This window comes from Hoplias malabaricus, chromosome 7 (genome assembly GCF_029633855.1).
Source record: "Hoplias malabaricus isolate fHopMal1 chromosome 7, fHopMal1.hap1, whole genome shotgun sequence".
Lineage (NCBI taxonomy): Eukaryota > Metazoa > Chordata > Actinopteri > Characiformes > Erythrinidae > Hoplias > Hoplias malabaricus.
In genome coordinates this window covers 34,502,417-34,515,101 of record NC_089806.1, presented here as the reverse complement: position 1 = coordinate 34,515,101, position 12,685 = coordinate 34,502,417, and the positions used below count along the sequence as shown (strand labels likewise).

Below are 12,685 nucleotides of genomic sequence, written 5' to 3'. Positions count from 1 at the left end.
TAATAGCACCATTAGGCAGCAGGGGGAGACAAAATATCCCTTTACATGTTTACATCCCCATCAGCGTATTGACCTGTCCCAATCATCGGTTTGATGAGAGTGAGCGAAAGTGGCGCACATGTTCAAGGCGTCAGGGAGGTAAGAGCAGAATTAGGATACACTTCGCCGTGGCCCAAACACTACGGTATTTTGCTTGAACTGAAATGTGTAGAAAGATGTTGAAATAATAGATAATAATCCCTTATTCGTGTGTGGAGATGAAACATTATGAAATAATTGAGCGATACATAATTTAGATTTTTCCAATTGTATGCAAATTAGGGATATTTGTTCTCCTGGAAGGTTTTTAATATTTTAAATAAATGTTTAAATTAGCAATTTACAGGAAGTTTTGCCTTATACTTATACTTATAGTGTTGCCAAAAAGGGTTAACAAAAATAAATAAATAAATAAATAAATATATATATATATATATACAAACCGGATTCCAAAAATGTTGGGACACTAAACAAATTGTGAATAAAACTGAATGCAACGATGTGGAGATGGCAAAAGATCAATATTTTATTCGCAATAGAACATAAATGACAGATCAAAAGTTTAATCTGAGTAAATGTAACATTTGAAAGGAAAAATATGTTGATTCAAAATTCCACAGTGTCAATAAATCCCAAAAAAGTTGGGACAAGCAGCAATAAGTGGCTGGAAAAAGGAAATTGAGCATATAACAAACAGCTGGAAGACCAATTAACACTAATTAGGTCAATTGACAACATGATTGGGTATAAAAAGAGCTTCTCAGAGTGTCAGTGTCTCTCTGAAGCCAAGATGGTAAGAGGATCACCAATTCCACCATTGTTGCGCAGAAAGACAGTGCAGCGATACCAGAATGGTGTTACCCAGCGTAAAATAGCAAAGACTTTTAAGTTATCATCATCAACTGTGTATAACATCATCAAAAGATTCAGAGAATCTAGAACAATTGCTGTGCGTAAAGGTCAATGCTGTAAAACTCTACTGGATGCTTGTGATCTCCGGGCCCTTAAACGTCACTGCACCTCAAACAGGAAAGCCACTGTCAAGGAAATAACAGAATGGGCTCAGGAATGCTTCCAGAAAGCATTGTCAGTGAACACAATCCACTGTGCCATCCGCCGTTACCAGCTGAAACTCTACAGTGCAAAGAGGAAGCCATTTCTAAGCAAGCTCCACAAGCTCAGACGTTTGCACTGAGCCAGGGATCTTTTAAAATGGAGTGTGGCAAAATGGAAGACTGTTCTGTGGTCAGACGGGTCACGATTTGAAGTTCTTTATGGAACACTGGGACGCCATGTCATCTGGACCAGAGAGGACAAGGATAACCCAAGTTGTTGTCAACCCTCCGTTCAGAAGCCTGCATCACTGATAGTATGGGGTTGCATGAGTGCTTGTGGCATGGGCAGTTTGCATGTCTGGAAAGGCACCATTAATGCAGAGAAATATGTTCAGGTTCTAGAACAACATGCTCCCATCTAGACGTCATCTCTTTCAGGGAAGACCCTGCATTTTTCAACAAGATAATGCCAGACCACATTCTGCAGCAATAACAACATCATGGCTACATAGGAGAAGGATCCGGGTACTGAAATGGCCAGCCTGCAGTACAGATCTTTCACCTATAGAGAACATTTGGCACATCATAAAGAGGAAGGTACGACAAAGAAGGCCCAAGACGATTGAACAGTTAGAGGCCTGTATTAGACATGAATGGGAGAGCATTCCTGTTTCTAAACTTGAGAAACTGGTCGTCTGTTGAGTGTTGTAAGAAGGGGGGATGCCACACAGTGGTAAAAAATGGCCTTGTCCCAACTTTTTTGGGATTTGTTGACGCCATGAAATTTTGAAACAATATTTTTCCCTTAAAATGTTACATTTACTCAGATTAAACTTATTGATCTGTCATCTATGTTCTATTACGAATAAAATATTGACATTTGCCATCTCCACATCATTGCATTCAGTTTTTATTCACAATTTGTTTAGTGTCCCAACTTTTTTGGAATCCGGTTTGTATATAATATATATATTGGTCACCATTATACACTCACCCTTCTAAAATATTGAATTCAGTTGTTCACTTCCAGGGCCAAAAGCACCTAGGCATGCAGTTTCTACAAGCATTTGTGAAAGAATGGGTCACTCTCAGGAGCTCACTGCGTTTCAGCATGGTGCCTTGATAGGATGCCACATGTGCAACAAGTCCAGTGGTGAAAGTTCCTCACTACAAAATATTCCACAGTTAACTGTCAGTAGTATTAACAAATTGGAAGCGATTGGGAACAACAGCAACTCGGCCACAAAGTAGTTAGGCCATGTAATGTAACTGCGGAGTCAGTGGCAGCTGAGGCATATATTTTGCAGAGATCGCCAACTTTCTACACAGTCAACCTCTACAGACCTCCAAACTTCATGTGGCCTTCAGATTAGCTCAAGAACAGTGTGTAGAGAGCTTCATGGAATGGGATCCCATGACCGAGCAGCTGCATACAAGCCTTACATCAACCATGTGCAATGCACAGCCCCAGATGCAGTGGTGTAAAGCATGCTTTCTTTGGGATCTCACTGAAGAGTTGAAGCTGTTATAGCTGCAAAGTGTGGGCTGACGTCATATTAAATTCTGTGGATTAGAAATGGGATGTCACTCAACTTCCTATGTGTGCGAAGGTAGATGAGCGAATACTTCTGGAAATGTAGTGTATATAATAACCTGGCAAAATATCTGAAACTTAACATTTCAGTGTCCTATGTTTAATAATTATATAATAATGATAATTAGAAGATAATTATAATTTTTAAATGCTAGTTATGCAGGTTCCATATTGCTTACCTTATTCCTGTTCTCTTTTATCTAGATGTATGCAGACAAAAATGGGAGAACTTTAAGGAAACATTTAAATAAAATAAAAAAAGAAATAAAAAAAAGAAAAAATCAGGAGAAAGACAGGACTGGTGCAGGGTTGAGAACCCAGTGTCCATGGATATATATGGCTATAGGGTTCCTTGCACCGCTCCTGGAGTACAGGGAGACCTCAAGCAATTTCAGCCAACATAGTACCAGCCAGTCACACAATACATGTGCCAGTCAGCCACCCACCTACCGTATCAGCCATTTTGCCTTTGGCTAACCACCCAGCATCCCTTGAGATGTTTTACCTGGACTGTCAGCTACATCTGAACAGTCAGCCCACAGATTACCTGCTTTCTGGCCCAACTTGCTAAAGATTGAGGAAGAAGCACTTGTCAAATATTGAAAAATAATTTTTTCTCTTAGTAGTAGGACTCACCCCACTTCCTCAGGCCCCTTCAGCAGACAGTGAGTTTGAACCTTTTTTTAAAAAAAATAAATATACCCACTGGCACCATGTTGACACCACATGGCATTAGGTTTCATGCTTATTGTGAAGTAAAGGGTCACAATGCAGTAAAACTACCTTAAACAAAAATAATACAGCGATTATCAGGTTTAAGGAGCAAATACTGATATTTGCTGTTTGCTTTAGGTGTGACTCTGAAAATTTTCAGTTTTAAGTGGTATACCCTACCTCCTATTCCTCTTTCCCTACAAGAATTGAGACACTCTTAACCGTAGGCAAAATGGAGGGGTAGGGTAAGGGGTGAAATGGGATTCACCCTTAAATTCTGTGATTAAGTGGTGTGCCCCAATACTTTTGCCCATATGGTGAAGTTTAAAACCAAGGTTCTCACCATGCTGTCAGATCAACCACCATTACCCAGTTTCCAGTGCCCCTGAATATTGAGAAAACTGCGTTAAAGCTAACTAATAGCAATGTCTAAATGCGTTATAAAATAGATCTCAATTACTTACAGTGGAAAGGGAATTTATTTATACATTTTCCAGTCTCTGCACTTGCTATGGTAGCCAACAAATACCTACCACAGCTCATGAACCAAATCTACCAGTGTATTAAACTTGGTTTTCTTAATACTGACTAATCTACTGAACTCTACTATAAGAGGTTCTTCAATGCTAAGTCAGCAGGTGGTGTATATTAATATGACAGATTTTCAAGAAATGATTCCCTTCTATTAAATGTGATGCCCAATACAATTTTTATAAAATTCAGAGAATGTTTTCTCACAGTTCTCTAACTCTCCTGTCTGTTTGCGTTCTTGTAAAACATCTGATGTTTTTATGCAGCAGTGGCATACAAAAAGTGCTAAGAGTACCAAAAGTGCTACAAAACTAAACAGGTGGAGCTTCAAATGAACCTCGTTGGTAATTTAAACAGTGAGTCAAAGCTTACAGGCAAGTTAGACTTTAACGAGGAACAAAGTACAGTTGGCTTCTTACTCAAACATACCGTTCCAACTTCTCAAACAGGAGGGGGTGTTTGTTTTTGTGAGAACAGTAGCTCTTCAGAACTGTCAATGTTGCCATTAACTACAAGTAATTAACTTTGAGCATAAATAAATCTAACTGTTACTGGATCGTTTCAAATAAGCAAGCACAAAATACGTTATATCGTTATGATAGATTTTTTTTATTATTATTTATTTTAAGGCATCAAATTAACAACTATGTTATACATATAGTAGACAGGGCAATGGCAAAAGCTTTTTTTAGTAGAAAATTAAAGGCACGCAAAATGAACAGTTTCCAACTAAGTTAACATTACAGCTATAAGATTATTGCTTCATTATTTCGTTGTATACCACACCATTTCAAAAATAAAAAGTCATGTTATTTTTTTTTTTTTTGTTATTTAAACAAGGACACAGTGTTATTGATCAGTTGGAGCACTTCCATATTTATATGAGAAATAGTGCCTAACATCATGAGTAAGAGTAAAAAACAGTTTCCATTAGGTGCTTTGCATCTAAGAAGAGTCTTAAAAACTAATTTTTGCTACCTATAAATCAATCTGATCAAAAGGTTTATAACAAGATCTCCCAAGCAACTACATAAAAACAATTAATAACAGATTATTTATTTTGAGCTGATGATACTACACATTATGACTTGAAAAAACAGCTAAATAAATCACAATTCTGGGAATAATCTAAAACAAAAACATTTCAGATTCAAAATCTGGACATCCAGTGTATAGCTTGACAGCTGTGCTCCCTATGATAAAGACCTGGTGCTGAAAGAAGCTGTTCTGTAGCTGAAGCTGCTGTATCTGGATGAGGATGAAGTTGAAAAAGGACGATCCACGCTGCCTCTGCGGGATCCATCCCGTGAGCCTGGAGCAGAGCTTGGTTTTGTGTTGTAGGGGCTGCTGATACCTTGTGAGGATGTGGCAGCTGCAGGAAGCATTCGCACTCCTGTTTTTTCTTCCAACATACAGGCATCCATAGCCTCCTTGTAGGAAATCCGTAGTTTAGTCTTAGGACAGGTCAGTGCCTTGGCGTGGTGTCGTGTTTCCAGAAGCTTCTGTGCAGTTCTTCCATCCAACCATCCCAAGCGTAAAGCCTCATCAAGTGTGAGTCTTCGACCATGCTCTGGATCGAACAGGCCTCCAGTCAATAACTGAAATTCAAGAAAGCGCTGCCCGGCCTCATATGGTAGCCACTTTTCTTTTACTGCTTCAGCTGCTGACATTTTTCTCTTGGTTTTAAGATCTTCAAAGCCTATGTAGGCCTTCTGAGCGGGCTTCAACCGGTTAGCCATTTCATCGTCAATTATGCCCAAACGGGTAGCTTCCTGAATGGAAATTCGGCGGCCATTTTCTGGGTTTACAATGCCTCCAGTGCAGGCCTGTGCCTCTAAAAGTCTTTGCGCTGTGATAGAATCCAGAAGACCACGCTTCAATGCTTGATGAATACTGAGCTTCTCTGACTTTTCAGTGTCAAAGATAGCCCCAACAGGACTCTGCTCATCCACAGGCACTCCAGATGACGTCAAAGTGATAGACATGCTGGCAATGCGCTTCGGGGCATTAGATGCAGTGGGAGACTGTTGCAAAAGAGCATTACTGGCAGCTGACACTGTCTCGCTTTGGACTGTTGTCTGGGAAGACGAGGAAGAGCAGGATGAGGACGTGGAGGAGGAAAGGCCACTGCTCACTGGACTGGTCTGACTACTAATGATTTCAACAAACTGTGTAAGTGTAATAACCCCTGAGCTGTACTTGTTTAAGGTGTCTTGGTCAATTACACCCTTTTCAAGGAGTTCTTTCAAGTCATAATGAAGGCCTGTTTTCCTATCAGTGATGACCAGTTTGCTTGTGCCATCTGAGGCAGTAACAGTCATCTCCTCCCATTCACTTTCTTGTTCAGTAAGTTCCAGGTAAGTTTCATAGTCAATCAGCTGTTTGTCATAGGCTTCACGTACGGTCATCTCCTTATTGGTATCTGGATCTACAATCACAACCCTGGTTTTCCTTGTAGTGTTCTTTTGTGTTTTTGCAATCTTGCTTTTATCATGGAGTGGCAGAAGCACAAGGCCAGTTTTATCATCTGTAATACAGCGTTCTTTCAGTTGAAGATATGTCAGATTGTCTTGGGTGTTTGGATCAAAGAACCCCTTTGTGTCATCTCCTTCATCTTTTAAAATCTGATTCATCTCTTCACCAAAATATCCTCTCTGAAAGGCCACATCAACATCAATTCGATGGCTTTGTTTGGGGTCAATGATGCCACCACTGGCTATCTGAGCCTCTAACAGGCGAATGCCATGGCCTTTCTCAATGAGACCCCTTTCAATTGCTTCAAAGAGTGAGATGATCTTGTCAGTACCAGGATCTTTATATCCGGTAACTGCTCTCTCAGCAGAAAGGAGTTTGTCCTTAAACTCCACACCAACCAGATGTTTTTTACAGGCTTCTTCCACTGTGTAGTATTGATTGTTAACAGGGTCTATCATGAAGCCTGAAGCTGCTTGGGCCTCTAGAAGCTCCAATGTGGTGCCGGGCCGCAGAAGTCCTTCTTTCTTGGCCTGGTAAATAGGCAGGATACGTTTATTGGCCTCATCATAAACTCCAGCAATGCAGGTAGATCCCCGTAGGTAGGCCCTAAGCCTATGCTCAATGTCTTGACTAGTTATCTTGCCTTCTCTCAGTTGATCGATGTCTGAAGCCTCCAGCAATTTGGCCTCTACTAAATCGGACATAGAAACCATCCCTCGTAGGCCCTGTACCATCATTTGATCTTTAACGAATGGAAGCAGGAGCAAGCCTGTGTTAGGGTCAATTTTACATTGCTTCTTTAGGGTAACGTAGCTAGAACTCAGACTTGTACCAGGGTCAGTGTAGCAGTTTGGTTTTGCATTCAGGGCTTCATACAGACTGCGGTCAATTATATCACGGTCCCTGGCAATATCCTTCGGGAGATAAACACTGAGAACAGGGTCAAGGATCCCTCCTGTAGCCTCCTGTGCCTGCAGCAGACGCAGAGCTGTATCTTGATTGATCAGTCCCTTCCTCATGGCTTGGCTAACTGATAGAGGTTTGGTGGTCTCTGGATCTCTAAATCCAATGCAGGCAGCCTCTGCAGTGAGCAACTGCGCCTTATCTTCTTCTTCTACAAGTCCACAGAGACAAGCTTCTTCCACTGTCATCTTCACATTAGCTCTGGGATCAATTATATGGCCTGTAGCTGCCTGAGCCTCCAACAGTTTATTGGCACTCTCTTTTGAGATCAAGTTATCTCTCTTGGCCTCTGTGAATGTTAAATTTCCTTCAGGTCCAGCTGTTAGTCCAGCAATGGCTCCAGTACCCTTGAGATTTAGCTTGATATCAACAGCCACATCCTGGACACACTTTTGTCCCTTTATCAACTGGTCTAATGTTGTTTTGTCGATTACACCACAGGCATGCAGCTCGTGGGCTGTAACAGTTTTGCGGACACCATCAAACACCAGTGTAGAGGGACTGATGGATGTCTGCAGCTCAATATGTTTTTGTGCCTGCAAATGGACACTGTATTGCTCCTCCATCTCCTTTAAGCGGGCCTGCAGCCTCTCTAACTCACTTCTCAAGGAGTTACGTTCTGCCTCTAGCACCATACACTGTGAACTATGCTGCCGCAGATTATCCTCCTGTATCTCACATTGCTTTTTCCACTGGCTGAACTCCTTCCTGAGAGTGTCATTCTCTTCTTGCAGCCGTGTTTTCAAACGCAGTTCAGACTCCAGTGATAGTTTGATGCGGTTCAGCTCTATCTCAAATTCCCTCATGCGTTTAATATCCTGTTCCAATGTATTCATCTTTTTTATGAGGGCATCTCGCTCGTTCCGTAATTCAGTGCACTGAGACTGGGAGGTCTGGATCAAGGATGAAGTCTGGAGTCATAAGAGAGTGTTTAAGAGAGAGAGAGAGAGAGAGAGAGAGAGAGAGAGAGAGAATGAGAGAGAAATGAGTTATATGATATATCATGTATAAAACAACTGTTTTATCTACATAGACATTTGTTTTAAAACAATCTACTTTCAATTATGTTTTAATTGGATTGGTGTTAAAAAATCAAAATACACTAAACCATATGAACAAGAAAGAGGAAATATATATATGAACATGAGTAAATGAACAACATGTTACCACAACACAGACTTCTTGATTAAGGGACAATGATCACAACAATGTACTGGCAGAAGCAAAAAGCACACAGAAAGGGAGCTTGAGGAAATTAACAGTTGATTGAAGTGCAAAATTTAACCATGCAAAATATGATTTTTTTGCATGTTGAAATATGATATGAAATTTGCAGCATCCTGCCAGGTGTAGAAGCAAGCAGCAAGCTAAAGCAATACCTACACAATTTCTGAGTGGAACTACAGTCTACTACAGTCCCAGACATTCTAGAGTGAATTAGTACCTCACAGGCTTGTTTTTGAATATTCTGTATCTCCTGTCGCAGCTTTTCTCTCTCTTGTGAGAGCTGTTGCACATAGCTGTCATGCTCGGCCTGGGAATGCTGGCTGTTTTGGAGCTGTTGCTGAAGTGCTTTAATCTGGATATTCATCTGTTCATCATCTTGCCGCCTGCCTTGCAGTAGCGCGTCGTGCTCCTGACGCACAGCACGCAGCTCCTGCTCTAGTTGGAGACGCTCATTGGTCAGAGTATCTGTACGCTTCTTTAGTTGTTCTGTGAGAGCTGACTTTTCATTTAGAGCTTGAGTTATCTCCTCCATGCGCCTTTGCAGGGCTTCGTAGCGTTGGCTTGATTCACGAACCCGACCCTGCTCTTGCACCAGCTGCAGCCTCAAGGCCTTCATTTCAGCTTCAAGTGTGGCAAAACGCTGGCTAGAGAAACAATGCTCCTTCATGTTACGATCAAGAGCGTCTTTCAATCTTCTGCACTCTTCCTCTGCTTGTTTACCCTTGATGCTTGTGTCCTCCAGACTCTTGCGCAGAGTAGTGATGGTGGATGTGTACTCACGCATGGCCTGGCTGGTATTCTCAAGCTGAACTTCTGTTCTCCTTCGCTTAGCAGCCTCCTCTTGTGCCATTCGCCCTTGTTGCTCAAGCTCCATCTCCAGCTGTTTCAGCTCCTCCTGAAGTTCCTGAATTCGTGCTTGAAGTCGTGCAATGTTCTGCTCTGCTCTGTTCTTTTCATTGTGTTGTGATTCCAGATCCACACGGAGGACCATTAACTCTTGCTGTGAGGAACGAAGTTGGATTAACTCTTGACTGCAGGTTGTATGTTTTGCACGGAGGTCAGCTAACTCCTTTTCCAGACGACTACTCTCAACTTCAAGAGCCCTCTTCTTCCGCAGTTCTTCCTCAAGAGAACGTTTGAGGCTTGACACTTCATTGTTTTTTTCCATTAGTGCCCTCATGGTGTTCTCCTGCATCTCCTTCCATTTGTTCTCATCTTTACCCTTCTGACTGATAAGCAGTTGAATTTGAGTCTCTAGTTCACTATTTTTCCTGGCCTCCACTGTGCTTGCCGAGGTCTGTTGCTGCAGCAGATTTTCAGTGCGCCTTCTCTGAGCCTCCTCGTCCCCGAGGGTGCGCTGCAGCCTTCTCAGCTCTTCCTGTAATTCCTTGGATTCCCTCTTTAGCCTGTCAACCTCCAGCTGCATGGACGAGCAGTCAGTCTCCCGTTGCTGCGAAAGCTTCTGCATGTTGGTCTGTGTTACCAGAATCTGGGACTCATAGACCTGTTTCACCTCGCTGATTTCAGTGCTGTGTTGCTGCCTTACCTTAGCCAATTGCACCTGTGCCTCCTTCACGTTCTGCGCCTCTTCCTCCAGCTGCTTTCTCAGACGCTCCACCTCCAGAGTCCGATCTGCCACAGCCTTCTCCAACTCAATCTTGGCCCAGCTGGCCCCTTCCAGGTCCCTTTGAAGTTTCCGCATGACTTGCTCGTGTTCTTCTTGTTGACTGGTATACCGCTCCTCCACAATCTTCTTCTTTGCCTTCTCTTTCTCCAAAAGCAGCTTGAAGTTCTGCAGCTCCTCCATGAGACCCTGTAACTGGCTCTGAGAAGAGTTTAAGCTATCCTGTGCTGCACTACACTGCATGGCTTGGCTCCTCTTAACTTCCTCCAGAGAAAGAAGGTGCTCCTGAGATTCATTCAGCTGTAATTGGTACTGTGAGAGCGCATTCTGCAGCGAAGCATTGTTAGCATCGCGGTCTTGGATGTCAGCTTTTAGAAGCCTTAGCTCCTCTTCAAGCAAATCTATCCTAGTGTTTTTCATCTGTGAATTCAAGACAGAACAAACTGTGTTAGGAGTAAGAATGTAAATGTGAGTCATATTAGGAAGCTAAGTGAGTTGTATGTACCTTGAGTTGCTCCAGGTTCTTCAGTGACTCTCCAAGGTGTTTGCAGTAATCACTTGAATGTGTTAGTAGTTCCAAGTAGCGGGCATGTAAGGTGGAAACCTGAGACATAAGTAAAAATTTATAAGCAACCTGAAAAGTTTATTTAAAAAAAAGAGTTTACTTAGTATGAGTATATATATTTGTTACCTACCTCCTTTATTACTGCAGTAGATGGGGATTGCAGCACTGTTCTCTTAATAGGAATGTTGAGTAGAGTCTCTAGCCCAGCACTATAAGATGCCAACTCCACCTCATAGCCCTGGACATACACAATTAAAAAAAAAATTATATTCTAGTGGTTTTTACTATTTTTACCTGTTTTACCTAGTAAATATTTTGTATGCTACAACGGATAACAATAAATTCAATAGATTAGCGTTAACAGAAACATATATTACTCATATCTAACACATATTAACCATGTCAGAATTTCTTTGCCATTTCTACCTTGATTGAATTCATGCACACATCACCATCCTTCTGCACATCCTCCACCATTTCTCTCTTTGCCATTATCTCAGAATTCAGTGCCTGAAAAACACATACAAAAAGCTATAATGCAAATCCTCAGATAGTTTAAAAAATGAACCATGACAACCACATAATAACAATAAAAGAACAAACCAGGTCCAGAAACCTTGGAATTGAATTGTAAAAGGCGATAATAACAAGAATGATTTTTTAAATTTTCTTGAAACTTTACTCAATTAAATTGATCCATTTTCTCTCATTCTCCAATGTCTTCAATGTGATATGTGGACAGAGAGTTCTGACATGCCTTTACATCAACACAATAGTACTATAAGTCAAGTAAAGGACAATGACTTCCTGCTATATTTTTGTGTAGACTAAACAAGACTATGTAGGTTAGAGGTTTGTTGTATCTTTAATATTCTTTGGCACCATCTGCAGTCCACCCTTAATTTTTTTTCTGGGTTATTCTTGACTTACTCAGTTTTTTTGCACCATTTTCAGCTGTTGTGTTACTAACACCATTTGGAAATTTTAATTCTTTGGTATCCATTAAGCTAATGGTTTACTTTTTTGTCTTAAGCAATTTGTTAGGTTATCCATCTAAGGTTAACATTCATTTGTCATCGTGCAACCTACAATGAAATGTGTGTTGCGCTGTTAACCCATCCGTGTCAGAGAACACACACACACAGACAAGTGCACACCTGAACCCAAATTTTTTGCCTGTTGTGCGGATGGAACTTGCAACCAGTTCCAGTCCCAAGCTCTTTATTGTCAATTATCTTGACTTACCTAATGTGGTAAGCAGCTCCATTATATACCTCTTTTTTATAATTAAGTCAATAACTAATAAATAAAAGTAAATCAATAACTAATAACAATTTCCATGTTCTTCACTTCTATCATCCACCACATAACCCATGTATTAACCTGTTACCCCAAGACATATCTGAGGCATTCATGACAAGACATAAAAATTAGTATTTATGTTTAGCCCAATGAGTAAATCAAGCAAAATTTCTGTCAGTTTGTACAACAGAAAAAGGCCTACTTTCTGTTGATTAAGAAATCTGGTGAAGACTGTAATGTCGTCAGTCTTGGAGGTCTGTTGTGCATCTATACGGCTTCTGGTCCCATCAATCCAGGCACTAAGATTAGAGCTAGAGTGCAGATACTGCAGTAACTGCTGCAGATATGAGTCCAGATCTCCCAACCTGAGACAGAAAAATATATTAGAATTTGTAGCTAAATAAAGCTAAATGAAAGACTGTATATGAAAACCACTGTCCTCTATTTTTTAATGTAGATAAAAATGTATGTTAATGTGTAATATGTGCAAATCATTGTGTTGATCTAAGATCTCTCAAATCACTCCTGTCTGCTGATGGTGGAGCAGAAGCCCACTGGCATCTCTGGGTGCCCTCAAGTCTGTGCTACCTCTCTAT

The 12,685-nt window shown here is 41.1% G+C and overlaps 1 protein-coding gene across 4 annotated transcripts in view; it reads right to left on the bottom strand.

The window, feature by feature from the left end:
• Positions 1 to 4,531: 4,531 nt before the first annotated feature.
• Positions 4,532 to 12,685, bottom strand: part of dspb (desmoplakin b) — a 29,464-nt gene continuing 21,310 nt past the window's right edge. For 3 of the 4 annotated variants that reach the window (XM_066676459.1, XM_066676461.1, XM_066676460.1), the window contains 6 exons: positions 12,292 to 12,454; positions 11,214 to 11,297; positions 10,918 to 11,025; positions 10,728 to 10,826; positions 8,816 to 10,642; positions 4,532 to 8,282 (listed from right to left, as the gene is read on the bottom strand). In XM_066676459.1, the coding sequence (XP_066532556.1) occupies positions 5,127 to 8,282; positions 8,816 to 10,642; positions 10,728 to 10,826; positions 10,918 to 11,025; positions 11,214 to 11,297; positions 12,292 to 12,454 (5,437 nt within the window). In that variant the 3' untranslated portion in view covers positions 4,532 to 5,126. The remainder of the gene's footprint in view (positions 8,283 to 8,815; positions 10,643 to 10,727; positions 10,827 to 10,917; positions 11,026 to 11,213; positions 11,298 to 12,291; positions 12,455 to 12,685) is intronic. The other variant, XM_066676463.1, reaches the window with a different exon arrangement.